The sequence below is a fragment of the Amblyomma maculatum genome, chromosome 2, assembly GCF_055883805.1.
Source record: "Amblyomma maculatum isolate TAMU_Amacu chromosome 2, ASM5588380v1, whole genome shotgun sequence".
NCBI lineage: Eukaryota > Metazoa > Arthropoda > Arachnida > Ixodida > Ixodidae > Amblyomma > Amblyomma maculatum.
The window spans coordinates 145,556,917-145,584,901 of record NC_139345.1 but is presented as its reverse complement, the minus strand read 5'-3'; the positions used below and the strand labels follow the sequence as shown (position 1 = coordinate 145,584,901).

Below are 27,985 nucleotides of genomic sequence, written 5' to 3'. Positions count from 1 at the left end.
ATAACATGGAGAAAATTGAGCATGCTGTAAAGAACGGGGGAAGCCTTAAAGCGGTAAAGAAGAAATTGGGCATTGGCAAAAACCAGATGTATGCGATAAGGGACAAGGCGGGCAACGTCATCACTAATATGGAAAAGATAGTCAAAGTAGCCGAGGAGTTCTATACAGATCTCTACAGTAGCCAAAGTAGTCAGGACCGTAATGAGATTGGCGATAGGAAAAAACAGTCAGACGTTCCACCAGTGACGAAGGACGAGGTCAAGAAAGCACTAGAAACTATGAAAAGGGGGAAATCAGCTGGAGAGGATCGGATAACTACAGATTTGCTGAAGGACGGGGGGGATATCGTGCTAGAAAAACTGGCCACCCTGTATACGCAGTGCCTGGTGTCATCGACGGTACCGGAAGCATGGAAGAATGCAAACATTATCTTCATTCACAAGAAAGGGGACTCTAAGGACCTTAAAAATTACAGACCAATCAGCTTACTGTCTGTTACGTATAAGGTATTTACTAAGGTAATCGCTAATAGAATCAGGACAACCTTAGACTGCAATCAAGCAAAGGATCAAGCAGGGTTTCGGAAACGGTACTCTACTATCGATCATATCCATGCCATCAATCAGGTGATAGAAAAATGCTCGGAATATAATCAGCCCTTATACATAGCATTCATTGATTACGAAAAAGCATTTGACTCAGTTGAAACCTCGGCGGTGATGCAGGCATTGCGAAATCAGGGGGTAGACGAGCCGTACGTGAAAGTGCTGGAAGATATATATAGTGGCTGCACAGCAACCATAGTTCTGCATAAAGAAAGTAACAAAATTCCCATAAAGAAAGGTGTTAGGCAAGGAGACACAATCTCCCCAGTACTATTCACAGCTTGTTTAGAGGAAGTATTCAGAGACTTGGAATGGGAGCAGTTAGGGATAAGGGTAGATGGAGAATACCTCAGTAATCTGCGATTTGCTGATGACATTGCCTTGCTAAGCAACTCGGGAGATGAACTGCAAATAATGATTGATGACCTAGACAGGAAAAGTAGAAAGGTAGGCTTGAAAATCAATATGCAGAAGACTAAGGTAATGTTCAACAGCCTCGGGAAGGAACAGGAGTTTACATTAGGTAGCGAAATACTGGAAGTAGTAGGCGAATATAACTACTTAGGACAGGTAGTAACCGCAGATCCGGACCATGAAAAGGAAATAACAAGAAGAATAAGATTGGGATGGAGCGCATTTGGCAAGCACTCGCAGATTATGACTAGCAGCTTACCGGTATCGCTCAAGAGGAAAGTATACAACAGTTGCATCTTGCCTGTACTCACCTATGGGGCTGAAACGTGGAGGCTAACCAAGAGAGTTCTACTTAAGTTAAGGACAACCCAGAGGGCTATGGAACGAAAAATGGTAGGGGTAACATTAAGAGATAGAAAACGTGCAGAGTGGGTCAGAGAAATAACGCAAGTTAACGACATTCTAGTGGAAATTAAGAAGAAGAAATGGACATGGGCAGGACATGTAGTGCGAAGAGAGGATAACCGATGGTCGCTGAGGGTAACAAACTGGATTCCAAGGGAAGGAAAGCGTAGCAGGGGGCGGCAGAAAGATAGGTGGGCGGATGAGATTAAGAAGTTCGCAGGGGTCAAGTGGATGCAGCTAGCACAGAACCGGGTTAAGTGGAGAGATATGGGAGAGGCCTTCGCCCTGCAGTGGGTATAATCAGGCTGATGATGATGATGATGATGAACCTAATAAACTCTGTTGAGCTGACTTGCACCCTCAAACGGATTAAGCAACTTGGCGGCGGTAACAGCAGCAAGTGTGCTGGGTGGTTGTCGAACTACGAATGCCCGTTGAATTCGGCAAAGCTCAGTTAAAGGTCGGCGAAGAGACATGTAGATAAACTCATCAAAGGCACTAGAAAAGTACGAAACAATGTGTATGCCATGAACTAGGCTGCAATCACTCCAGGTAGATCTAGGTCATCTTGCTCTATAAAGAAAGTTTAGTTTGATTTATGGGGTTAAACGTTCCAATCTACTCAGGCTGAGAAACGCCGTAATTGAGGGCTCCAGAATTTTCGACTAACTGGGCTTCGTTATCGGAGTCTGATATGGCACTGCTGACGGGCGCCTTGCTTTTCTCCTCAATCGAAAAGTGGCTGCTGCGGTCGGGAGTCTGTCCCGCATACTTAGGGGCAGCAGTCGAGCGCCTAACCACTGCGGCAATGCGGTAAGCTACTACACAATAAGGGGTAAAGACTCATTTCAGTGACAGTGAGCGTGACAAACAAAAGCACAATATCGTCCTGCATGCTGCAAGCACAGTGATAAGGTCGCATGCCATATGTCGTTAGGAGGATCACATAAAGAATACTATTTGTTAAGGCAATATTATTATTGTCAGCGGCCACTGTTATGCAGGCAATGCACTGGTAGTCCATCTAGAGCATTTCTCTTTTTCGCTTTTTATTATCTGTTGCCATCATTTCAGGAAAGTATAGGAGTCATAGTCCTTAATACACTTAGTATAAGGTTTAAAGTCTCACAACTAGAATTGGGCTAGGATGCCTTAGAAATGCAGGGCTCGTCATTAATTTTTATGCTCCAGAATCATTTAACCTGGACTGATATCGCATTATGGGTAGGCCATATTTGGCTTCAATCCTACCAAAATGCAGACGTCGTGACTGGGCTTTGATTCTATCAGCTTGACCTCTGCAGCGGAACGCCTCACAGCCGAAGCTAGTATGCCAAGTTACAGTGTAAGTCGAAGCACTTGTGGGATGCTAAACGCACAAAGCTACGTTATGCCGCTGGGCAGTTCCAGAGGTCATGCTCTGTTTAAGTGATCGATCACCGTTTAAGCAGCAGGTTTTTCAAAAGACCTGAGCAACTTTATATTATGCGACGGCCTATAGCCGTGGTTGGAGCGGAAATTTGACATCCACCGGCGTTCTCAGGCTGTTATATCGTGAAACAACTTTACATGAAGGCCTCTGTGAAATGAATATGTGGCCTATACAGCAAGGCTATGATACGGCATCAGAATCATCACGCTAAATCGGCGATCTAGTGTCCCCCTAAGTTTTAAACTTGCAAAGCAGCCATGAAATTTACCGTAAATAATTAGAATGAATTGCTGTCAGCCCAAAATACGATTTGCACATAGTATTGTAGCACTAGTGCCTCATACGCTGCAAGACCACACACCCCGCTGCACCGGATGCGCGCTGGCACGCACGTGTGCGTGGCGTGTCCAGAGCGCTCTGTAAGCACTGCAAAATCCGCCATGAAAGAGGACTGGCGCTGTTATGGTGATGATCGATGTGCGTCACTTTGATTAACTAATCGACATATCACCAGAGCTTATATATATTGAGACTGTTCTCAGTCGGTACATCAAACCACGGCAATTGTGGGCACGACTGGAAACCTTCCACGTGAACTGTGTACTATGCAGCAGGAGACAGTCATTTCACAGTCATGATGCAATCAGTCTCTACATTTACTTTGATATTTTTTTTGTCTTTGTAATGCCCCGACTAAAGAAGTATTGTGAGAAAGTGCTCTCGTAGTTACAGATTATGTCTTTAGGCAATCACAGGCCTGCCAGACAATTAAAAATTCCAGGCAGCCCGTCCTCTAGCTTGTCTTTACCTTAGGTCCTACTTTTAAACTCCTGCGTCATGGTAGGATGCTGACCATTACTTCAACGTTTCAGATGCCTGAATGCGTTACAGACAAGCGCCTCTCCAATGGTCTCCTGGTTGCCTGGAAGGCCTACAAGAATGAGAAGTAAGTTTTCTATATATCTACCACGACCGGCTTAACTGCAGCCACTTCAAGGAGCATTCCTTAGGTGGGGCTGCCGTGCAAGCTAGTCAGGCGCAGGTACATTTCGTATTACTTGCCGTCATAAATGCATAAACCAGTTGAAGCAAGCAATACATATCCATGTGCAAAACCCTAACGGCAATCTAGTGAACATGTTCGTCTCGTCTTATTTGCTGTAAGTTCTTACTCTCCCATCGGTTGGCAGGAACCTCAGTTCGCAAGCCGAGCCAACATTTATACACGCGTACTTGTATTCGTCGGGGCAGCGCGATAATCACTGGCTGGAGTTTAAATACGGTTTTGCTTCCGACGAAAAGCTAGGAAGTGGTGAGAGGAGGGCAGGGGAGAAAGAAGTAGGTCAAGGAGTGAGAAAATGTCTTTTCGCTGTGTATTTCTGTGCCTGGAACCGGTGATTCCTTTTCCTGAACAAGAATAAAAAGCTAAGCGGCAGCAGCACAAAACTACATTGCGGGCAGGATGATGAGTCAGCACCTAAAGCAGGTTCTGTGCTGACATACCTTTCTCAAAAGGACACAGGTATTTCAAAGGGCCCTGATACCTTTTCGATATTACTGATAACATTGCCTGCCTTATCTCTTAGTGCATGCGTGGAATTTTTTTCCTGGCGTTAATTTTCTCTTCGACGCTAAGGCTACCCCTCTCCTTTAGAGCATGCTCGATTTCATCCATATTATACTTCTTTATGGTCTCGGACAAGCTTGCTTAGACTGTATTCGGTCACAAACAACCGATCACAGGGCACGTTATTGGTTAATTTATCGGACAACACTGTGTGCCGCTTCTAACAGATATCTGTACCCATGCAAATAATTTAATGCAAGCACGGACGACTGGTAGCAAAGAACCCAGACAACAAAGTCAATGTTGCAATTCACACACTTTTGATGGCAGGAGTATGTACATTCTTACTGAAAAATCCTGTATTATTCCATACCGGATTCGGTACACCGGTTTATTGCTCATGCAGAACCGGCGTGCAACCGGGCGCAGCTCTGATTCTCATTATCCTTTATTACCGCTGGCTATTATCGCTTCTGGCAAAAAAGCGCCGCTGAGGGGAAAAATACACGTAGAGTTCTAAAATACCACGACTGCATTTCAAAAATGAAAAAAAAAAAAAGAAAGATCATGAAAAAGGAAAAAATAATTGAACTCAAGCCAGTATTCGAACTTTGCTGATCATGCACCCCAACCGGCACTCTAACCGCTGATGAAAACAAACACCGCTTCTTGCTATAGTCGTTATATATTTCCTTGTCTACCTAGCTTTCCTCTTTCGCACTTTGTATATATTTCTCTGGGGTAGATGTAATTTACCGATGAACCTTTAAACATGCTCAGTCCTCCTCCTGACTATGAAGAGGGTCATCATTATCTTGCCTCTTTATAATGCATCGCTTTCATGCATGCACATCTCAGAATATACTAGTTTACTATTGCTAAGTTGTTTATCATCATATTCGAACGCATTTAAATTTTGCAGCATACAGAGATATCCAGAGAAATAATGCTTGTCCTATTACATGTTTTAGCTTCAAATGCTTCAAGTGGAGCAGTGACATCACTGATTATGCACTTCCGACTAAACGTTTTGCTAATGTAAGCACTGAAGGAAGCGCCGCCTGACATGCTGCTTGCTATCATTTCATATCTTGATCACTAGCGAGGTGTTTCAGTTATGCTCGAGCATATTTTGTCGTCGCTAGCGAAGCGCTACGTTCTTCCTTTTACTTTCGCTTCGAAGGCTCTTCTTCAGTCGTAGCTATAAAGGTGCACCGCAAGATTGGAGGAGCTGCAGCGACTCTTGCACGCGGAAAAGCGATGCGATGCACTCGCTTATGTACTTGCTAACGTACTCTTCAATGCCTTCACATCCAGATATTCCTGAAACAACGCGTACTCTAGATATACAGATTCGTTGAAATGTATATTGTTCATGTTTCCGTTCTTTTTAGCGCTCTGGAAGCTCTGACATGGTCATTTTGGCTGTGCTTCATCGATCGGTCCGGCTTAAGTCCAGAAGAGGAAATACTCTGTCCAATATCAGTACCACAAACAACGGGTTCTCTCGGATTGAGTTAAACCGGGCGGGGCCTTTCCGGTATATCAGCTCCATACCAGACCGGTCCAGTTGGCTTCAGATCTCTACCGGAACGGCATGCCAGGTTTGAGATGCTTAGCGGAAATGGTCTCTCCGGTACTAGCGCCGTACCGGACCGGTCCGTCCGGATTGCAATCCATGCGGGACATGGTCTGTCCGGTTCGAGTATTATACCGGACCGGTGTAAATCTCTTTAATCCTCATAGAGAACTGATCACACCGATATGAAATTTATACCGGATAAACAGGACCGTTAACAACTATTTTGACGCAATAGGGATTTTTCATTAGGTATGCATCGGTGTAAGACACACACTTTCTTTTGTGCGTTTATTAAATGTCCAGAATAAAAAACTAAAAATGGGAACTGGTACGAACTCTACATGCTGTGAAATTAGAAAGATGTGCTTCAGAGGCGAAAGTATGAATGTTTTTTTATTTTTTTTAAGTACGAAACATAGCTTCTGTGGGCAATACTTGGTCGCAAACAATTGATCAAGTACAGATATTCTAAATTTATAGCAACTAAGCAAATCTTGTAACATGTATGCCAATTAACTGCTTGGCCTTTCATGCTTCAATTTGTTTTGAAAAAATGTGTCTACACATTCAAATGTTTTCAATACTATTTTAAGCGTACAGAAAAAGGAAACCAAAGAAAAGGAAACTAAATATCAGGTGCCATATTTTTGACATAGCAAAACCAAACTTCAGGGATGATCATTATAATTTGCAATATGATAGTCCTGGTGAATTTGAATAGACGCTCTCTTCCTCCGATTCAGGCTCAACAAAAAGATGATGATTCAGTTTCAAAAAATTTGGAGAAAACACTGAGAATTAATTCTCTGTAGTTCGAATATATTGAACAGTAGCAACATCGCATACCTTTCGGCGGATGGTCTTGTTTTATGTGCTCAGAGAGTGCGCGCTAAACTAGCCTCGCCGAATGTGTAAGCGCTAGAATGTGTAGGCGAATAATATATCTAATCACAACACGGAAAAAGTCCCAGATCTAGATCATGAAAACCTAATCACTAGAAGAATCAGATTGGCTTATACTGCTTTCCGCAAGTACTATCAAGTAATGACCAGCAGGCTAAATACCCTTCAAGAGGAAACTGTATAACTGTGATTATGATGGTACTCACATATTGGCCAGAAACGCTGAGGTTCACTAAAATAGTTGAGCTTAAATTGAAGGCCATATACGGAGCTATAAAAAGAAACAATGATAGGTGTAACATTAAGAGACAGGTACCCTACTTAATGGGTCAGGGAACAAACGCGAATTGATAGCTTTGTAGTAGAAACCAAGAAGACATTTCCATGGATATGTCACATGATTAGCGAAGGCTTGATAACCGGCGATCTCTGAAGGTGACAGAATGGATCCCAAGGGAAGGAAAGCGTAGCAGGGGCAGCAGAAATTTATGAGGGTAGATTAGAGTAGGACATTTACAGTGGTCCAATGGATGCAGATACCGCAAGGCCAGAGTAATTAGAAGAATATGGGAGAGGCATTCGTCATTGAATTGTGGTAGTCAGGCTTGAATGATGACGATAACGAAGAGGGGGCTAGTCAGCGCAAAAGTCAACAGTCAGGAGAGCGTGCATCGATGAACCCTAGCCCTCTCTCCCTCCTCTCATTATTCCGGGTTACAATACCTTCAGGGTAAAATGGACCCCTTAAATAATGTAGTGTTCATCCCGCTGAAGGTATACAGTTGACTTGTGTGCTGTCAGGAGGAAAGTTGAGGCACGACCTGACAGACTATCCGACGAAGAACTGTGCAAGCCATAGTCATGTGAGCGGCCAGTATATCCTAGGCACTATAGCACTGCCGCCACTGTGTACGGTGAGCACGCGCCCGTCCCTATATTTTAGGCGCTATATTTGCTGCTTGCCTACCGTATGGATAACAAGAAACTATGCGTTCACACGATCCGCCAGGTCCTGCTGTTTGTTCCATAGGACTTCATAAGCAGGACTCGCAATGTAGTGACATAATGTCGCAACTCCGTTTATTAGTAGACCATTCATTACCAAAATGCTGTTTGATTGACTCTGCTTTGTCCGGCTGGTTTGTCATTTACACAACTTGGCCTTTGATTCAATTACAACAGCAGTGATTGTCATAGATGTATTGCTAATTCTGGCGACCTGTGGCTATATTTTGGCTTTAAAGCAATGTAGACCAAAATAAAAGAATGTAATATTGAAGCACTCATGCTAAGATGCTTTATTCTTAAGAATCATTCTGTTTAGCAAAACCAGGGAGTTAACTTCTGGCAGCAGTTTTTGTTCATGGAGCAGTGATGTTGATACTTGTCATCAACAGCTATGGATGACTGACCAGGAATTAAAAATGCGTTTGTGCGAAATGCAAAAAGTCTAGACCTTTAAATAATGTAATTCTTTTAGCTTATGGGGCGTTTTAGTAAGCCGCAGGCTTACTCAACATAGACATCTGCTACAATATTTTCGCAGCTTGCGTCCCGCTGCATGTGTTCAGTGGGCAGTGCGCTCAACTAGCGATCCGAAGGCCGTGGCTTCATCTCAGCTGCAGTGGCTGCATTTGGTGAATGCGAAAGACAAGTACGTGACTCTACTCTGTGAAATATCAGTGCACATAAGAGAAATTCATACCTTAGAAGATTATATGAAGGTCTCGACCATGCCACCCATCAAAGCCTGAGTGTCTGAGATATTGATCAGCATACACTAACCTATTTTCCAACATATTTTTCAGTATTGTCCCGACTACATAAATATTAGTTTGCCAGCGGTCTGACTGAATCATATATTGTAGATCAGAAAAGCATAGAATCGCCTCTACTTTTGTTTTCTAGGGCAGCCATTTTGTTCGTGGTGGAAGAAGTGACTTCCTACGTGTGCGACCAGCGCCGACTGGAATACATCATAAGCGATGTGAATGCGCAGGCAAGGGTGATGCGTCGCAAGTTCTCTGAGCTTCACGACTGCACAGTCAAAGAAGGCAGGCTATTTGTGTGAGTACGTCCTCCTCCTTCTGCTGTGACTAAGCTATTGCTGCGGAAGGAAAGCAGTGTTATTTTTCTCCTTTGAGCACCTCTAGCGCAATGTCTTAGTAAAATCGAGAGATGCGTAGAATAAACGAGAGTGATGGGCACCAACTTCCTTGGAACTGATTTTGGTTTGTTAAGCAGCCCTAAATGATTCACTCCATCATTTAGACTCTGTGTGGCACCTTAAGCATTAAGGCTCGAGCAGTAGCGATGCTTATCGGACATGCTTGAGCCGTTTCTGTGCAATCGCAAGACCATATATCATAAGCTGCCCACTTAGGCAGCCCATTTCAGGTGGGAATTGAATAGACCGGCACACTTGGATACACATTCAGACAAATTATTCCTAGGCCATGCAGCCAGGTTTCTACGGCTTCGTTAAGACGGTGCATATTATTTGCGTCGGGCGTTTTTTTATATAGCGTGCTAGATTATCACTGTATGTTAGTTGAGTATACGCTGCTTGAACCTGAAACGACAACCAATGTGCTTGCACACCGCACTTGCACTTGGCTTAACCAAGTTAAATCGGCTATCAATCTTTATTTAAGGATCAAGGCCTACAGGCATACCGGGAAAAGAATTCAAGATCCCTTCTGGTCTCTAAGGGCATGCTGACTATCCTCGAGGTGCGACTCGTGCCATTATTGCAGGCCGCTCTACGAAAGCATGTTTGGAATATTTTTTACTCTTTCAGGACAACCCAAGGCAGCTGTTCATATATGGACGATTGTTTTCGACGTGCCGTCGAACGCAAATTTTCGTGCGTGCGTGTCTGTGTATGTCTGTCTGTATGTGCGTGCGTGCAATCGTGCGTGCTTGTGTGCTTGTCATGCTCATGTGGGCAGGTAGTACGTGAACAGCAGGTCCAGTTTTTATTGGGTTTAGTTCTTTTTCGATGGGCAGCGATGTAGAAGAAATAATTATTCGGAGGGGGGCGGTCCTAAGTGTCAGCATAAGGGAAGCCGGGCTTGCGTCAGAACGCGCTACGAATTCGGCTCCATTCACGTGCTTTTGCACTTATACTGTGGCCCTTTTTATAGCAACATGATCAAGTAATAGACAGAAAACTTAAGAGACTTGACTTCCGCTCGGATATTGAATCATGCAAATAGCCATGGGAACTTCAATTAGGCGCTCGAACGTTGCGTACTTTTTAATTCAGCCCTATCTTAAGCAGTTCCGAGCCCCCCGTATGTGTACCCGCTGCTTTATTCTTATTCGCAAGGGTGTCAGCCACCTACTATAATGTTTTAGCAACAAAGAAGACGTAAGCACCGGAGGTCAGAACCTCCAGAACCCATTTCGCAAGCACGAACCTCTTTCAGCAACATCGAGAAGGGTTTCAGCACTTAAGTTTCAGAGAACAACTCCTAGAGCAGATTTTGAATTTTTACGACAAACTATATTGCACTCCGTCACCTTCTACAAATTGTGACGCAAACCTTATCGCGAAACATACCGCAAAACGTCCCAGCATTAAACCAACTATATTGCACTGCTCCACCTTCTAGAAATTGGGCCGCAAACCTTGTCGCGAAACATACCGCAAAATGTGCCAGCATTAAACCATTTAAAGTTCAAGAACACAAAAGAATACCGGAAGCAGGAAGACCGACCTGAAAACGAGTCTTATCAATTTATCGATGTTATTATTGGAACGGTACACCTTCGAAACAAACTTCATCTCGTAACATATAAGCTCTTTGATAATTTAGCTTCATTCCATTTTCTTATTGCATTTGGAACAATGGGTACGCCGAGCTCACAGCTGCCACAGGAAATAAATGACGACCTCGGCTTCCAAACAAAATTAAAAACAAATTGTTGATCGTCCTCAAAATTTTTACGAGAACCTGCGTATAGCCTATTGTCTATGACCTGAATGATTTGGTATAGCTGTTTTTATTGCGATATATTCATGCCGTTTTTGCTTTTGGGGTGTTTTTTATCGCACGTTAGCGGTGACGTTATACACGGCTTGAAGAAAAAAAGTTCAAGAAAACGAAAATAATACTTATGAACACAATGCAAGTAGAAACTACCGGGTTACGATTGTCAATTTTGCCTAGTATAGACAAGTACTCACAAAAATTGTGAATATTTTTGTGTTTAACTTTCGGAGCAACGAGGAGCGTGCCTGCGTTACTTTCTTTAATTTTCTGGGCTGCCGCAGAACTTACTGACTCTAGGGACATGCCCTTCTTTCTCCTAGAAATTGTTCGGAAATATAATTTCAAAAAAACGTTTTATAGTATAGGTGAACCGCAGTTACCAATATAATAATTCTTTTTTTTTTTTGTCCAAGCTAAAGCTCCTCAGGGAACATTTTTGCTTTTGCAATTTTTTAAAATTCTTGAACCCTTAAGCTGGCTCACTACATTTCCCGAGCATAACTAGTGCATGCTTCTCTGTTGTGCCTGTTTGAAAAGATAGATTTTCTCACATGTCACTGTTCAAAAAAACAAAGTGTTTCTGGCACTATTCCCTCTGACCAGGTGTTGCATGTTGAACTTTGCGAAGGTTTAGTACATTTCTTTTAAGCTGACTTGGTGAATTGTGTGTTCTTTTTTCTTTAGTTTTTTGTTTGGGGGGGGGGGGGGGGAGGTGTTCCTCCTGAAAAGGCAGAGCAAGGTGGTGTTCTCCTAGACCTGTATTAATGGATGATCACCATGTTTCACTCATACATTGGCAATGCCCACATCTCATGATTTTTCCTAAATGTGCGGAAATTAGTAGGCATGGAATTAGAGAGTGACTCGCCGAAGAAACGGCAGTATCTGAACATTATTTTGCCCATGTTTATTGGAATTCGAATTGGAATTGGTTTATTTATTCCTCGTACAAGCGAGAGGATCATTCTGATCATCCTGATAATTATTTTTGCCACACTAGAGCGAGAGAATGCAGCATGCGTTTTATTATTTACAAATACCTTCATATTGCGCTATATTAGTTTGGCCTGCATTAATTAGTCTCGCAGCCTTACTATAAATAGCAAATATTTTGTGTGTTCAGTAATCGCGTTTTGTGTACAGAACTCTTGAGGTCAGTTATCAAAATTTTTTTGTAGTACAAAGTTTTTAACCTGCCAAACACGCTCATCCAGACATGGACGGGGTTTTATTCTTCGAACTCCAGTTATTCTGTTATGCTTCAACATTTTCAATGTCGGTGTATTTTATGCGGTACCTTTGACGTGGCTACACATAAATTCATCACAAGTGAGAAATATCTTGCTGAAAACCAGATTGTTCGCTTGCAGTGATGGGGTAGAAATTGCCGTGGTCTACTACCGGACAGGTTACTCCCCTGACCAAATGGACGAAAAGGTAGGCCATCACTTGATGTCATACACTATTTTATATGCAAAACGCACACTGCAAGCTATCATCGTTAGTCATCTTCCAAGGTGTTTCTTTACTGCAATAGCATCTTTCTGTGATTGCTTATGCAGATAATCCAGTGAACTGGGATTGGAATCGAGATGAGCGGAACATTAACAGTTGGGCACACTAAATTTTCGAATGACACGCTAGCGATGCAGTAAGCCACAGCAGATACGTCAGAGCACAACAGGCCATCAACTCCCTGTTAACAGCATTGAAGCAGAAACTTACGCTTCCATCAATGGACATAATCTCTTCTTCAGAGTTCAAAGTATCGCAGATTTAAAATTATTTATGCCTCACTGGATGTTCTTTGACGCAATCCTTCTGACATTGCCTGCAGCTTGCCGACTACATGTAATGCTAACTATTCGCGGCCCACCTTTGTGGTGGCCCGCATTTTGTGATACATTTGTCGAGGCTTGGTGAATCACCTGTGAAGTTTCTTTCGAAAGCCCAATTTGTAGTGTGAAAATAAGTGAGCACCGTTTCATGACGATGACCAGCAAGAACATATCGGCATAACGAAGACTAGACACCTCTTTAGTGGTTGGCATCATGCTGACAGAGGTACTGTAATTCAGGTCTTCAGCAGAGTTCCTTTGTGGACTCAATGTGCGCGTATGTGTGTGAAATATGTGTGCAGAATGGGACATTCGAATTTGAAATTGTAGTTGTCAAACAGCTCTGCTCTGCCTTCTAGTCATGCTAGTTAGAATGCATAGCATGGTTAGTGGAGAAATTATCCTATAGGCTCCTAAGTAATTGCGCAGCAGCGCTTCTGCTATTGACGGGTAGTGCCATCTTTGACATAAATTTAGAAACAGAGAATATGAGGGCCATGTCGGCCGCAGGTTTCCTTGCCCAATCGCATTCCCGCTTACTTCTGTGCAAGTGCACAGCTGTATCTGCGGTGCATCGGCAGTGTAACGACAGCGGCGCGACTTCACAAAATTCTACTTAAAAGAATTTTATAATCCATAAATTGAACTTGAATAACGTTAAAGAACTCGTTGACAGCGTGTACTCTCCGAGGCACATGGTCGACGACTGCGATACACGACTAGACGCAATGCACGCGCTTCGGAATCAGCGATCACATTGCATATTCACCGTGTCCGTTGTATTAGTTCTTTAAGCGATAGTTCATACAGCTCGTTCCGTCGAAAAGCCGCCGACGTAGTAATAGTAGTAGTCCGCACGCTTGTCGGAAATAATCGGAGTTTCGTAACAAATATCGTATTATTGTCATTTGTGAACTAGTGAATGATGATTAATTGAAACGTAGGAGGCAAACAAGAGTTAACGAAATAATTGCAATTATATAATTAATGTATTAAAGGAATCAAATGAAAAATAATGAAAAGGTGGTTCAAAGGTATCTGCAACTTCATGACAGTGTCAAAATGCTCAGAATGAAAAGCCGATGCTTTATGAGGGTAATTAAGAAAATTAAGAGTGTGTAACTAATCAATTAATTTATTCAAATAACAGAAAAATAAAAATGCGTTCAATGGTGTCAAATTGTTCAGAATGGATAGTCAGTGTTTACTGATACTAAGTATAGGTGCCTAAAATTACAAAAGAAATAAATATAAAGTGAAAAGTAAAAGTGAAAAATAAAAATAGAAAGTGCAATTATCGCCTCTGTGTGCGAGAAACGCTATCGCGTCAAATACTTAATCGTGGAGCTTAATTGACCTCTAATATTTGGTATATATGCTCGAAATACCGAACGCTCTACCAGCACTACAAATTAAAGCACTCAACGGCATACCCTATCGATGTTCTGGGCTGTCGAATAGGAATAGCAATCTTTATTTGTTTTCGTATGTCGTTCTTGCATCAGTAAGTGTGTTATCTTAGGGATGAAAGTTAATTGCTTGTGAGGAATATTTTTCTTTGGCAGTGGTATCTACTCACTGAAAAGCCTTGGAGGGTATGAGACAGTCGTTCTCCATTCATTGAAGTCACCCACTGAATTGTATTGAGGGAGCGGAAAATGAGCCCTGGAAAGCTAGGCTAGGCTATAGAAACTAGGCTGACAAACTTGCTTTGAAGAAGCTCGTGTCGTGTATCTCAGTTTTGAAGCCATGCTTGTACTTCCGTTTTGCTAACATATTGGTCTTACGGGCACAAAACTGGCTGTGACAACGCAATGTTAATTGCCGGTAGTGCCAAACCAGTGTACGCGAGGTGCATGCGTAAATACTAGAACGAACACTTGACATTGAACAAGGGAAGAGGACCTCTCCAAATGGCTCACCGACAACGGAGAAGAGGAGGAGCCTTCTCCGGTTCCTTGCGGAAAATAATTTGCATGAGTTTTTATATGTTTTATGGCAAGCTTGCATAATAAAAAAAAACACATGCGAGGCAATGTTAAGAAACCTTAAATTAGTGATTTATCGTTTTTCGCATCCACATCCGCAGACTAAGACAGGGACGCTAATAAAGTTAGCATTTGCTGAGGAAAGTTTTGTAAGCTAATCGCACTTTTAAGAAAGCAGTAAAAGTCAACGCTAGCTCACATTTGCTCATTCATACCAAGCGCGATCATCCCATGAAAGGTGAGAGCATTTCTTTCGAGACGGCAGATGAAATTGCAAATCGGGAATTTAACTCAATTTAAAACGAAGCTGCGATGGCCTTCAAGTAGCTTACGAAATAAACTCATGCGCCAGTGGGACAATAGCCCATGTTTCGACATCTTCGCTCGCGAGTTGAAAAGCATTCATGCTTAATAATGCGTTGCTTTGGTAAAATCAATGTGTTAGACCTGAATCCATGAGAAATGCTTTCCGGTGGGAAACAGTTCATTTTTTATTTAATGGGTCGCTTTCGCGTTTTGAATAAACTTTTAGTCTGTTTACCTCTCATCTCATTCTTCATATCAGGTGAGGAGACCAGCATTCTTGAAAGTAAACCTACTGATTCAAATTTTTATCTTTTCCTACAACGGCATTCTCTGCGGAAGCCCGCGCGCTAGGCCTCGCTTCCCTCCTACTCCTCGCTCGGATTGAAGGACGTGAACGCGCCTGGCTAATGGTGATGCCGCCGCTGTCTGCCCGGCAGCGCCCGCCTTGTTTCTCCCCAGTAACCTCGACAGCTTGCCGCCAGGGGAGACTCGGCGCTGGTTTCGCGCGCCGCAATTTAGGCCCCCTATATAGACACTGTGAGGGCAGGGCAGATTTTTCAACCCAGAAGTGTCTGTGAAAGCTGTACAGTTTCACTACACTAGGGTGCATGCAAATTAGTAATTCCTATTTTGTCCTAAAACCCCAAGAAGGCAAACATTTGGCCATAGCCTTCTACTACGGTGCTTTCATAACTCATTTACAGCTTCTTCGAAGAAGATAGCAGATCAGGCAACAGAACAGAAGAAGCACACACAGACACAAGGACAACGTTGCCCTTCAATTGGCTTAACGTTCATTTCTATTATTGTTCATTTACACTTCAGGGCATTACTCCCCGCGTCATGCTGACATCCCCTCCTTAAACAGCACGAAGGTCATCATGAGTCGCACCAGTGCCGTAAGATCTATTTGGTTTCAGATGTGAAAGCACTGCTGCCAGAGCCACTATTTGGTCACATATATCAGTGTTGCATTCATTAAGATGGTGCAGGCCTTCCTAAGGAACAATTTATTCGGCTGACTTCTCCCCGAAAAAAAGCTGCACACTAGTTATGAAGATAGCAATAAATGGGCTCGGCATTCGTCAAGCTACATAACTCCGCTTTCCTCGTCAGTCATCAGTTTAAACTCGCCAGGGAAACATCTAGATAAACCCGTCAAGGACACTAAAATGATGTGAAGATGTCCGTGAAATAGGGGTGCTATTACTTAAGACAAATATCGATGCGCCATATGCCACTACGAAAATGATAAAGCAGCGAATGAGAGCATTTAGCATGAACAAGCTGAACAACGCTGCACAGAATATTCGGCATGAGAGCCTTTCTGGGTGCCCCATTCAAGCTAAAATAAGCCCGTACATAGTCTGCAGAGTTGTACGTGAGGCATATGCGCTGTCTGCAAGACGGCATTTTGCATTATTCTGCTGCACTTTCTTACTAGTATTTATTTGGCATTCTTGAATATTACAAGTTTTCCGTTATGACCACCATAATCAGACATTAACCTTAACTTACCCGGATATAACAGACATATTTCAGTCACACACATTATTCATTGCTTTTCTGTCGTCCTCTCAACCAGGTTCAGCAGTGCATCTGGTTGCACTTACCTGCTTTGTTTATGAAATGTATTTACCACCTTGTAGTAAGTTAAAAGCAGAGCTGTTTTCAGATTATCCGCACTGGGCTACCATCGAAATTTAAGTTCTTTCACTCAAGGGCAGTGACTGCTGCCCCAATCAACTGAAAGCCTGGTTATGTACAGGCACCATCGTTGCATCCAACCTCTCCACAGATGCAAAAAGTTTACACAGTACCTCACACAGACTTGTTTTATTAGAGTCCTGTAATACACCGCCGAAAGTAAAGCGTTTCCTGTAATTCCACTCCTCCAAATGTTATAACAGGCGGACAGTATTCTTCAGCAGCTAAACGCGGAGCCCTTTATAGCTGTATACTTTGTGATCTTGATTTTTCTGATATTTTGAGTCTCAATTCTGTTGCTTCAACACAAATAAAATCAGGTAATTTGAGGCCTTTGAGGCAAACAATGAGAAACAATACTTCCAGCGACTTAATGTGGTTAAACCTAGTGTAACAAGTGAAACCGTTCTGGAAATAAGCGAAGAGAAATTGTGGGTCTGCGTCATCAGACACACAAGAAAGGTACTCGATTTTGAGTAATTTCCTTACAGATCCTTACAGCGTCCATAATCGGTTATCGCACAGCAGTTATCACACAGCGCTGATTCTGTTGCAAATGATGTATCAACTGGCCCGGCAACTTTCTGTAATGCCGTTAAGCTCCCACCTTACCCGTTAGATCACATTCTACATAACACTCCTGGTATTAGAGGACGTTCCACGTCCACCACTATAGTGGAAGGTTGGGCTGGAGAGCATTCTCAATAGGTCACACGCAACATAAATGCCTAAAATGGGGAATATTCAAAAGCCGTAGCAATAGCTCAGTGGTATACCACCGGACGCGAAACTCGAAAGTGGTTGGCCCAGATCCCAACAGTGGAATTGATTGAATGTCCTTTATTGAATGGGAAGGCTCATGACCATGGATGGGGATAAAGGGGAGTAGACATAATCTTCATTGTTTATTTAGGTCGTCACTCGAATCACATTGCTCTAACCAGGCCACTAAGCGAGCCATACTTGGCAAATATCATCTGTGTGTTTGCATCAGTTTCTAGAAGGGAACGGTAGTTCAGGCGGTAGGGTTCGATCTAGGGGCGTCCAGTAGAAAAAGCAGGGCATTCCCAAAGTAAATGAGATATGCCGCCGCAGGTTAGAGTCGTACAGTGGGGCACGTAATCATTTTCTCTTTATACTGACGCCAGCGGGCCATAATACGTGGCGTGTAAGCCGCATGGGCGATGAGCTTATTCAAAAAGACTTCTTGACTTCGGGTGAGGTGGGTTCTTCTCGTAAAAGGTGGGTCTGGTGTGGCCACCTGCATGCGATGCTGACTGAGGCTACGAAGACTGGTCCGAGTATAGTGCATAAGGGCAAGAGAAGGGGTGAGTTGCCCGCCCAAGGTCGAATAAGGATGAAGCAAGGGGGGTGGGGAAGTAAATGTGGACATCCCACCTGCCAAGGCAGCCGCGGCGTGTGCCGCCGCATTGCCCCCTGATTCGTCCGAGTGACCTGGGGTCCAGTGAATAGCGACAGTTCTGGTCGCGAGTTGGTGGCGTTTAAGGAGGCGCTGTATAGCCGTAGCTGTTGCATCTTGTGAACCCGGAGTAGCGATTTCCTTGTAAGCTTCAAAGGAATCAGTAAGAATACGTAGTGACCCAGTTCCGGTGCAAGGCACTCCTGACAAGGCTCCCCAAATCGCGAGGAGTTCAGCGTGAAGAGGGGTACCCTGAGGTAGATGGCAGGCATAAGCGCCTGAAAGGGAAGGGTTGTCATCGCATACCCAGGCCATAGATGCGAATTCGCTTGTAATGGATGCGTCGGTGTATATGTCAGTCGTATCGGGGATTCGCTCTTGTCGGTGATGGGCAGCTAGGAGCTCCCGGGGAATGACAAAATCGCGGTTTATAGGTCGGCGATGGACGCGTGTGACTACTGGCATCTCCCAAGGGGGAAGTGATGCATATAGGGCTGGTGTTTTGTCGTTACGCTGTTCATCCCAGGCCAGCAGGCGACGCCCCTGGACAGTGTTCTCTAGACGTATTCGATGACGCGTCTGTGACTCGGTAACGATGGTAGTGAGCGGTGGAAGAGCGGCCAAACGCTCAAGTTCGGCTATAGGAGTGTGCTTAAGTAGACCGGTAATAGTGCGTAGTGTAGCGCGATGAAGGCATTCGACCTTAGCGAAGTCAGCCTTCGACAGTTGGAGGACCGGTGTACCATAGAGGATTTTTCCGACCACCGCTGCTCTGGCCATCGCACGGCAGGCATGCTGCCGCGCACCGCCGTGCCGGTTGGACAGGCGACGAATAGTATGTAGCAGTGCTGGCCAAAGGCGTTGTAACTGACGAACCCATTTCTGGGGGCTGTTGCAGCTTGATATGGGCAGGCCAAGAATGCGGATTTGCCCATTTGAGGAGGTGATGGTGTTGCCTCCGATGTGAAGATGGATCTGCATACTGGGGTTGGCTTTATGTTTTCCGTCGATACTAATCAATTCTGTTTTATGTGGTGCAAGTTCGAGGCCAATTTTGGTTAGTGTATCTTCAAGACAAAGAACGGCCGCCTGAAGTTCAGTCTCCATAGAATATTTGTCTACGTAATCCGCTGCCTCAGTCCAGACGGTAATATCATCGGCATATATAGCGAATCTTGCGCTTGTGCTGATTTCCAGATTCTCGGCGACGCGTGTCATGGCCAAGTTGAACAATATGGGTCCGAGAATGGAGCCCTGAGGTACACCCCTATCCAAGTAATAGGTTTTGGGCACCCATCCCGGAGCTTTGCCATGTAGCTGAATGGGTCTATATGTCAAAAAATTGCGGATCCAGATTTGGGCACGATTACTAGGAAAGCGTTTGGCGAGTTCCTCCAGGATAACCTCATGGCGAACATTGTCAAAAGCTTTGTGTATATCGACAGCCAGGAGATAGTCAGGTAGCGTTTTACGATGAGCTCTATTCAGAACTCTTCGCAAAAGCCAAAGGCAGTCATGCGTTCCAAGGTTAGGGCGGAAGCCGGCTTGAGCTGGATGAAATCCAGGACTGACGTATTCAATGTAGTGACTAATCCGGGTATGCAGCAGGCGCTCGATGAGTTTACAGAGATGTGAAGTCAGTGCAATTGGACGCAAATTACTAGGAAGTCGAGGGTTTTTGCCAGGTTTAGGGATAGGAAGAATAAGAGAAAGCTTGAGGTTATCCGGTACCGTTCCGGTCTCCCAGTAAGAATTAATGATGTCGAGAAGGGCATCCTGGGCTGCCGAGTCGAGATTGCTAAGCTCCTGCCAACTAACTCGGTCGTGCCCGGGTGTGGCGCGAGCTCGGCCTCTTCCGAGGGCTGCTTGCAGTTCTCCCTTTGAAAATGGGCGATCCAGGTCTGGATCAGGGTTTCCGACTGGGAAAATGGAAACTGCTGGTGTAGGCATTAGGCTGGCGCGTGGGAAAAAGGTGCGTATAACTTCATCTTCAACATCAGCCGGGTTGCCATTGAGAAGGAGATCGGCGAGAGGTGGTGCCCCGCGTGCCTTGCCATTTAGGCCACGAAAGATGCGCCAAAGTTGTGATAGGCCCGGTACTTGTCCAAGACGGTCGCATGTAGAGTGCCAAGCCTCACTTTGCAGGTGAAGCTGGTATGCCCGGATAAGCTTGAATTGTCGTCGAAGAAGCACGAGATCTTTGTGACGTTTTCCGCGTGTCCGAAAACGTTGCGTGAGGTGATCTGCGCGACGCCAAAGGTTAGCCAGGTGAGCATCCATGCCAACTGTGGAATCGTCACAGGGGATATATTCGAGAGCTTGAGTGCGGGCATCTCGGAGTACAGACAGAAAGGAGTCAATATCCGAGAAGGGGGTCGTAGTATTAGCACGAAACTTGTCCCAGTTGAAAAACGAACGTGTTGTCCGAACGCGAAGACATTTACGATTGAGAGTGAGCAAGATGGGCAAGTGATCACTACCCCAAGAATTAGAAAGGACTTCCCAGCGCCGAAGAAGACGCGGTGATGAGAATGTAAGGTCCAGTGTAGTGTCTGCTTGAGAGGGATGGAGACCGATACGGGTCGGCACGTTAGGTTCGTTGCACAGGGTAAGAAGAGTTTGATCAAGGGCGTCATATAGGTGTTTACCACGTTGGTTAGGCTGAGATGAGCTCCAGGCTGCGTGATGTGCGTTGAAATCTCCGCCAATAAGAATAGGATAAGGGTGTGCTGCGTTTTCAAGGTCAGGGAGCCAGGAACAGGGTTCTGCCATGACGTTACCTAGCCGGAAATAGGCCGATGCTACGACGAAAGGTTTTTGGCCAGGGGGGAAGATTTTTACTGCAACAATCTCACGAGTGGAGGAGCAAAGGGATTGAAGCGAGAGCTGAGTGGAAGGACAATCGTTTCGGATTAAGACGGCCGCCTGTCCCTCTGAACGGCCGTTTTTATGTTGGATAGTAGGTGTCTGGTAAGTGCAGTAACCAGGAATTTTACAAGGACCGCGCGTTTCTTGAAGAAGTATGAAAAGAGGACGGCGCTGAGGCACAAATGTACGAAGGGTAGGACCCTTTCTGATTGAAGCTTCTGCAGTTCCATTGAATCCCATGAGCCATAGTGCTCATGAAAGGGGCACAGATTTACGGCGCTTACTATCGTCTGTGAGTGTGGTACGTTGGAACTCCTCAAACATAGTCTGCAGATGGCTCTGCATGTAAGTGAGGGCAGCAGTAAGAGTTGCATTAACTTCCTTTCGCAGAGTTTCTTCCAGCTTCTGTGTCTCTTGGGCGCGTTCCTGTCGGATTAGCCCGAGCATGTGGGTATAGGCGGAATCAGACGCTGTGACCGGTTGCGGCCGGCGGGTAGGCGAACGGCTTTTGCGGCCCTTCTGTGAGCGGCTGCGTTGCGGAGTCTGGGAACGAGTTCGGGTGTCCATTGTTATCTTGTCCTTAGTTATCATCTCCCGGAGACGCTGATTTTCCTGGCGTAGTTCAGATATTTCTGCTCTGAGGCTCTCAATGACCTCGGCTAAACCTGGAGAAGAGGTCTTTTCAGCATATGATACATGTTTGGAGACAGTATGTGAGGATGTCACCTGATGCGTATTCGGATCATCCGACTCCTTAGGTGCCGATTTGTCGACAGGCTTTGCATAAGCTCGAGCCGGGCACTGGGCACTCAGGGCGATATGCGTGGAAGCGCCGCAGGCTACGCAATGAGGAAACTGCTTGCAGCCGGGGTCCTCAGGGTGCGGGTTCTTACCGCAATCCCGACAAACGGCGGGAAACGAGCAGTATTTGGCTACATGGCCGATGCGGTGACAGTTATAACATGCGACTGGGCGCGGGCGGTATTCACTGATTCGTGTAATCTCGTAGTCGAATACTAGCCGAGAAGGTAATGCGTCTGATGCGAAGGTCAGAAGTAGCAAATTTGTCTTGCCGAGCATGCGTATGTCTGTGATTTCAGCTGTCTCGCAGCGCAGATGTGCCATGATATAGTCCATCGTGAGGCCTTCTCTAATTCTGATCACACCTCGCGTGCTGCCAACCGCAGGCTGCTTCAGTGGGGACGTGTCCACATCGAACGCTTGGACAGAATCCCGCGTTCGCGCGATTAAACGGGTCAATGTACACAGCTTCTTGAAATGCTCAGCGTCCCTGACAGTTATGCGGATGCAGTTAGCAGCAGAATCAAAGCGGAGAATGGCCATATCCGAAAAATACTGAGACGGAGCGCTTTGCTCTATTGCGTTGGTAATAGCCTGTTTCGGGATGTTTGTGACATGCACTTTGTTAAGTGGCCTGATCAGAACAGTGAAATGAGGACGACTCAACCGTTCTGTGTGCAGACGTTGCGGGGACACTTGACGCTTGCGATAGGTTGAAGTCATGCTGCATCCTGTAGTTGTCTTAACCTGAGCAGGAGGGCTTGCAGAGACAGTCACAGCTGCGGCATCCATTTCCTCGTGCACTGTCGGCAATAGCGGGTAATCAACGCTCCCTGTAGCTTGTGGCGTTTGTGGCGTCGGAGGCACCGTTCGGCTGGATGCGAAGTACGGCGCCGCGTCCATCTTTTCATGCCCCGCCGGTAAGAGCGGGTAATCACAACTTCTCGTAACTTGGCTTGACTGTGGGGTTGTAGTCGGTGTAACCTGTGGCGTTTGTGGTGTCGGAGTCAGGGTTTGGCTGGATACGTAGTATGGCGCAGCATCCATCTGCTCGTGACCCGCCGGTAATGGCGGATAATCGGAACGCCTTGTAACTTGGCTTGACTGTGGGGTCGTAGTCGGTGGTTGGCACGGAGTGAAGGTCGCCGGGCGTAAAATTTTGAAGGTCACATCTTCCGGATGCGCTGTGGCGGCAGCGCCGCCCGGCTGTGGCCCGGGAGCAGCCGTGGTCGTGGTGGGCCCTGAGGGCGTCAATTAGGCTTAGCCCGTCAGAAACGCTAGTCCTTGAAAGCTTCGAATTGAACAGCGAGCCGAAAATAAAATTGTTGCAAACAGGTGCCGAACACCTTCACTGACCGTTTCGAGTGGGTTCAGGCCATATCGGGTCTAAAATCCACATACACAATTCGAAAAACACGGAGCCGAGGTGAACCGCGTCAGCTCGCTCTCAAGTCGGATTAGCAACAGTGGAATGTAGTAGATTTTTAAGGCGAAAGCCTTTAATGGTTCATGCTGTCGTGGACAAAATGTGTCCCGTTTTCGCGGCGTTCTGATTGGCCGAGGCGGGATGCGTCCCTGCCATCTAAAATGCCACACTTGAACGCGCCCCAAGGAATGGCACGCGACAGGAGTGGTGGTATAGCGTCCAAATTCAAACATGCCGGAGAAAATGTTATATATACTGCGCCTTTCTTTTCCTGTGAAATAATTATAAATATATGTAGCACTGCAACGAATGCCAAGAGGCAAATGATAGGAGGCAAATTATAGGATACGAAGGGCAGGCTTTCGCCATTCTCCTCTTAAGAAACATATCTAAGAGACCCTCTAATTTTTTTATTTCTTAGCTGTTACCAGCACGATTAACTTTTACTTAACATTCATCAACACCAAAACACCTCCTATCCTTTTCTTTGTATCAGTGGTTGGTTGATTGCTTTAGTTTGTGAGGTTTAATGTCCCAAAGCCACTCAGGCTGTGAGAGATGCCGAAGTGTATGGGTACGGAGTAATTTTTACCCCTGAAGTTCGTTAACGTGCGCTGAAGTGGCACAGCAACCGGGCATTTAGCTTCTCATCTCCATGGAAAAGCAGCCGCCGCGGCCGAGATTCCATCCCGCATCCTTGGGCACAGTAGTCTAGCGCCGTAACCACTGCGACGGCCCGGCGGGGCTCCTTTATTTTAGTACATTTTGCTTCTTTTTATGCGAACCCATTATTTCGGGATATCTAATTGGGGTGAATGATATATGTAGATGATGCTTGGAACAGTGCATTTCAGCTCCAACACTCCAACAAGTACCACGAAAGGCCAAGCTCGCTGTTCATTTTAAGCAGCCTGAATTCCCACGGCTCATCAAATGAGCCTGTGCGATAAAATTACTGGACGTAGACGTCAGTGATTACGTCCAAATAGCTTTAATGTGCGCAAACGCAGAGGCAGCTAGCTTTAAAATGGATGGCATCAGAAAAACTGCCGACCAATCAGACTCTGGACATATTAGCGACCAACTACCAGCTTCGGGATGCACACTCATGGGGAGGATTGTAATGCATGTTTGATAAGTTGCGAGAAGCGATTGAAGCCCAGCTTTAACCACTCCGTATGAACATGCATCCGCGGACCAGAACCAGTGTGCCTAACTCAGGATCCAATCGTCTGGTAGGGTTCGATCATTACGTCACCATGCAATCTCAATGCCGAATCCCTATTTGGCAAAGCATTCCAACATGCCTCCGTTTTTTTCTGATTTACCCTTTCTCGTTTGCACTAATAAGCAGTAGCTAGGCATATTCCGTCCTCCTTTAAGTAACGGTGATAAGAACTTCTGAAAAGCTGCAGGCATCACATCAACCTTCCCAGATATAAAAATATTGGCCTCCAACAATGATACATAGTAACTAAAAATTTGAATGCAGCTTTTCGTGGTGTTTTAGTTTAGCGGTACTCGGAGGCAAAAAACTTCAGAGAGAGAGAGATGCAGTACGTGCTATATACGTACCGTTAGAGCCCCCCGTCCACACAACCGTCAATGAGGCTCAAGCATGACACCTGTTGGCACCATCGGCGTGCCTCGTCAGTCCTATCCCAGCCGCCACATGGACGATGTGGGTGTGTTTATCTTCTGTGCAATTATATTTCCTCATGACAAAATTAAATCATGTCCTTAACATTATGATGCGACAGCAAATAAAAACCATTGAATAAAACTATACTTCTAAGCAATGTTTTTTATCACTCCGTTCCGCGACGCAAGATTATATTAGCTATCCTTATTAGCACAGGAGATCTAGGTGATCGCAAATAATGCTCCTCTTCTCCCTCTTGACTGAGCGCAGGCCTGTGCGAGAGAAAAAAAAAGGAAGAAACCAAGTCGCGATGGCGCCGCACGGCGCTTTGTCCCACCAATTGAGAACGTCCAGTGAGCGGGCGCACCCAGAAAGCAACAATGATGTCATCGGCAAAGTGGCGCAGGGGGAGTGTCGCACTAATTCACTGCGAGTGATCGGCAGAAGTATTTTTAAACTTATGATTAAATGACAAGCTTCACGCAGGGCATTTTAAATTTTATTCGAATACTCACAAAAACCACCTCTCTAGATTCCTTGCTTTAACATTTAAGTACCGTTTCAGAGGCCTCTTAATAGCACATGTTTGCAGCTCCCATGGTCGGTCCTTCGTACCACACGTGCATGGACGAGTGTCTGCAAAATTATTCCGAGATTCTTGAACATTACCGGTTAAGCAGGAGACTGGTACCACCACCGAATAAAAGTCTAAACAATAGGGAGGCAGTCGCATGGCAGCGCCTGCAAGCTGGGAACTTTGCAAACACTAATTTCCTAATTTATGTCTCCATTGTCTCAATCATACCAATTAGAACAGTCGCAACCTATCACCATATGTGAAAGGCCCCTCGACACAGATATTACGTCCTGCTTTAACCAAACGTACAAGCGCGCCTGTATACCAATGACATGTCTAATTGGCAATCCCATGGCCCCTGGTTCAAAATCAGTCTTGAACTCCTATTTCTTAGGAGCTACCTGAGTTGGCAGCACCTGCCAAGTCGGACATGTCATGGTCTTGTACATGCAGCCTGACGAACAATTAGCCCCGCCGTGATGGCGAAGTGGCCTCGGCGCTCGACTACTGTTCCCCAAGGATGCGTGATCGAATCCCGTCCGCGGCGACCCCTTTAGGATGGTGGCGAAAAGCAAAGCGCTCGTGTGCTGTGCAACATCAGTGAGCGTTCAAATACCCCAGGTGGTCGAAAGTTTCAGTCCTCCTTTACGGCGCCTCTCATAGCCTCAGTCGGTTGGGACGAAAGCCCATCAAATAAACCAAACAATCAGCGAGCAGTCATTGCACCTGCCATCCACTACCCATCATTTCGAACAAAACTGTCATTTGAAACAAGTAGATGAGGGTCCATAACTGTAAGGTCGTTTGCTGAACACCCTGTGAGGATGTAACAGTGACAGGGAAAATGGTGCTCCTTCTGAATTACCATACAAGTTAGTCCTTACTGTTTACTGCATTCCTTAAATTGTTTTGCATACTGCAGGCCTGGGAGGTGCGCCTTCAGATGGAACTGTCGATGGCCATCAAGTGTCCCTCATCACAGTACCACCTGGCGGGAACCAAGAAGGTGCAGCAGGTGCTGGCGCAACCGGGCGTCCTCGAGCGGTTTTTGAGTAACAAGGGGACTGTCGACCGTGTGCGAGCCACATTCACCGGACTCTACTCCCTTGACCTGGTTGGTGTTGTATATGCCTTGTGCTATTACATAAACACGCTAACATGACGATCGTCGAATGAGTTCGACACATTTTCACTAGAGAGCTCTTTTTACCTCCGTAGTTAATTTACCCGTTATTATTTTGTATTAAAGCATAACGAAACATTTAGGTTCTTAGAATTATTTGCGGTACCGATATCGAGCTAAAGACTATCGTCTCTTGATAATTCAAACTTATCAAGGACTGAAGCTCAGTTTGGATTGCATCAAAATGCGAACTAAAGAGACTTTCTTTAATGCATTTTGAATTGTTTAAGCTAAAGCTATAAAGAATGTCACCGAGTCGTGGCCGAGTGGTTTGGGCGCCCGTCTCGGCTGCGCGAGGTGGTCAGTTCGAAACCCGCCGCCGGACACCCACAGGTAAAATTGAGTACAAGCGTCCCCCGGCTCGGAGCCCGGCTCTATCAGGGGTGTGCTTTTGGAAGAGGCTCTGCTAACCCTAAGTGCTCCCTCGAGGGCTTAAAGTTTCGAACAACTAATGGCCTGCAAAGGCCGGGCTGACAGTAAAAAGCAGAAGAATGGGCCACATAATGGGCGTTTGCCGCACAAGGCGGATGTGTTGTTGTACAATGGCGAAACTAATCACTGCCACACCAGAGCAACTATTTGAGACCTGTGACCTCTTTCGCAAACATTTCACCCCAAAGAGCCGAGCACCAAGCCGGGGGAAAGCTTGTACCCATTGAAAAGCCAGTGGGTATCCGACTGCACCAGGGATCGAACCTGGTACCTCCCGAACACAAGGCGGATGCTCTATCACAAGGCCACGCTTCGGTCTTTTTTTCTTTTTTACTAAATGAACATGACAAAATATACAGTACTAAATATTTACAAGGTTGGCAGGACGCTTGCCGGCCGCGAAAAATGCAGCTGTTTCGCTTCGGTACAAAGTGTTAAATAGCATGTCCCTGGAATTAAATTTATATTTATATGTTCTGCTGGCAATATATTCAACAGTATAACACCTGTGCCTTTTAATCTTAATTCAGAAGTGGTTCCTTTGAGTGTTGTGAAATTGTTTAGTGTTATGAAGTAACCTGAAGTAACCTGCTGTTTTTTCTTATGATACTGCGGCTTCGGCTAAGCATAACGACCATAATATGTCATTTATTATTAGTCGCTTAACATTCTGTACTGTTGCATACTTTAGTACTATATCACTGTACCACGAATTGAGAATATAAAACCTAGCTAAATTTGAATACTAGTGTCCTGGAATAGGAAATCTAATTTAGTGTTACGGCGCACGGACCTCGTACAAGCCAGTTACAGATTTTCTTACTACACCGCATGGCGACTTTGAAAATTGCGCCAGGCTGAAGGAATTTTCAGCTTACTGCAAATTGTTCA

At 45.3% G+C, this 27,985-nt stretch overlaps 1 protein-coding gene across 1 annotated transcript in view; it reads left to right on the top strand.

Annotated features, from left to right (window-relative positions):
• Window positions 1-27,985, top strand: part of LOC146200123 (glutathione synthetase-like) — a 132,763-nt gene that overhangs the window by 79,057 nt on the left and 25,721 nt on the right. Inside the window, exons 6-9 of the mRNA XM_084592875.1 lie at window positions 3,729-3,802; window positions 8,817-8,975; window positions 12,277-12,343; window positions 26,402-26,593. Of these exons, the coding sequence (XP_084449001.1) occupies window positions 3,729-3,802; window positions 8,817-8,975; window positions 12,277-12,343; window positions 26,402-26,593 (492 nt within the window). The remainder of the gene's footprint in view (window positions 1-3,728; window positions 3,803-8,816; window positions 8,976-12,276; window positions 12,344-26,401; window positions 26,594-27,985) is intronic.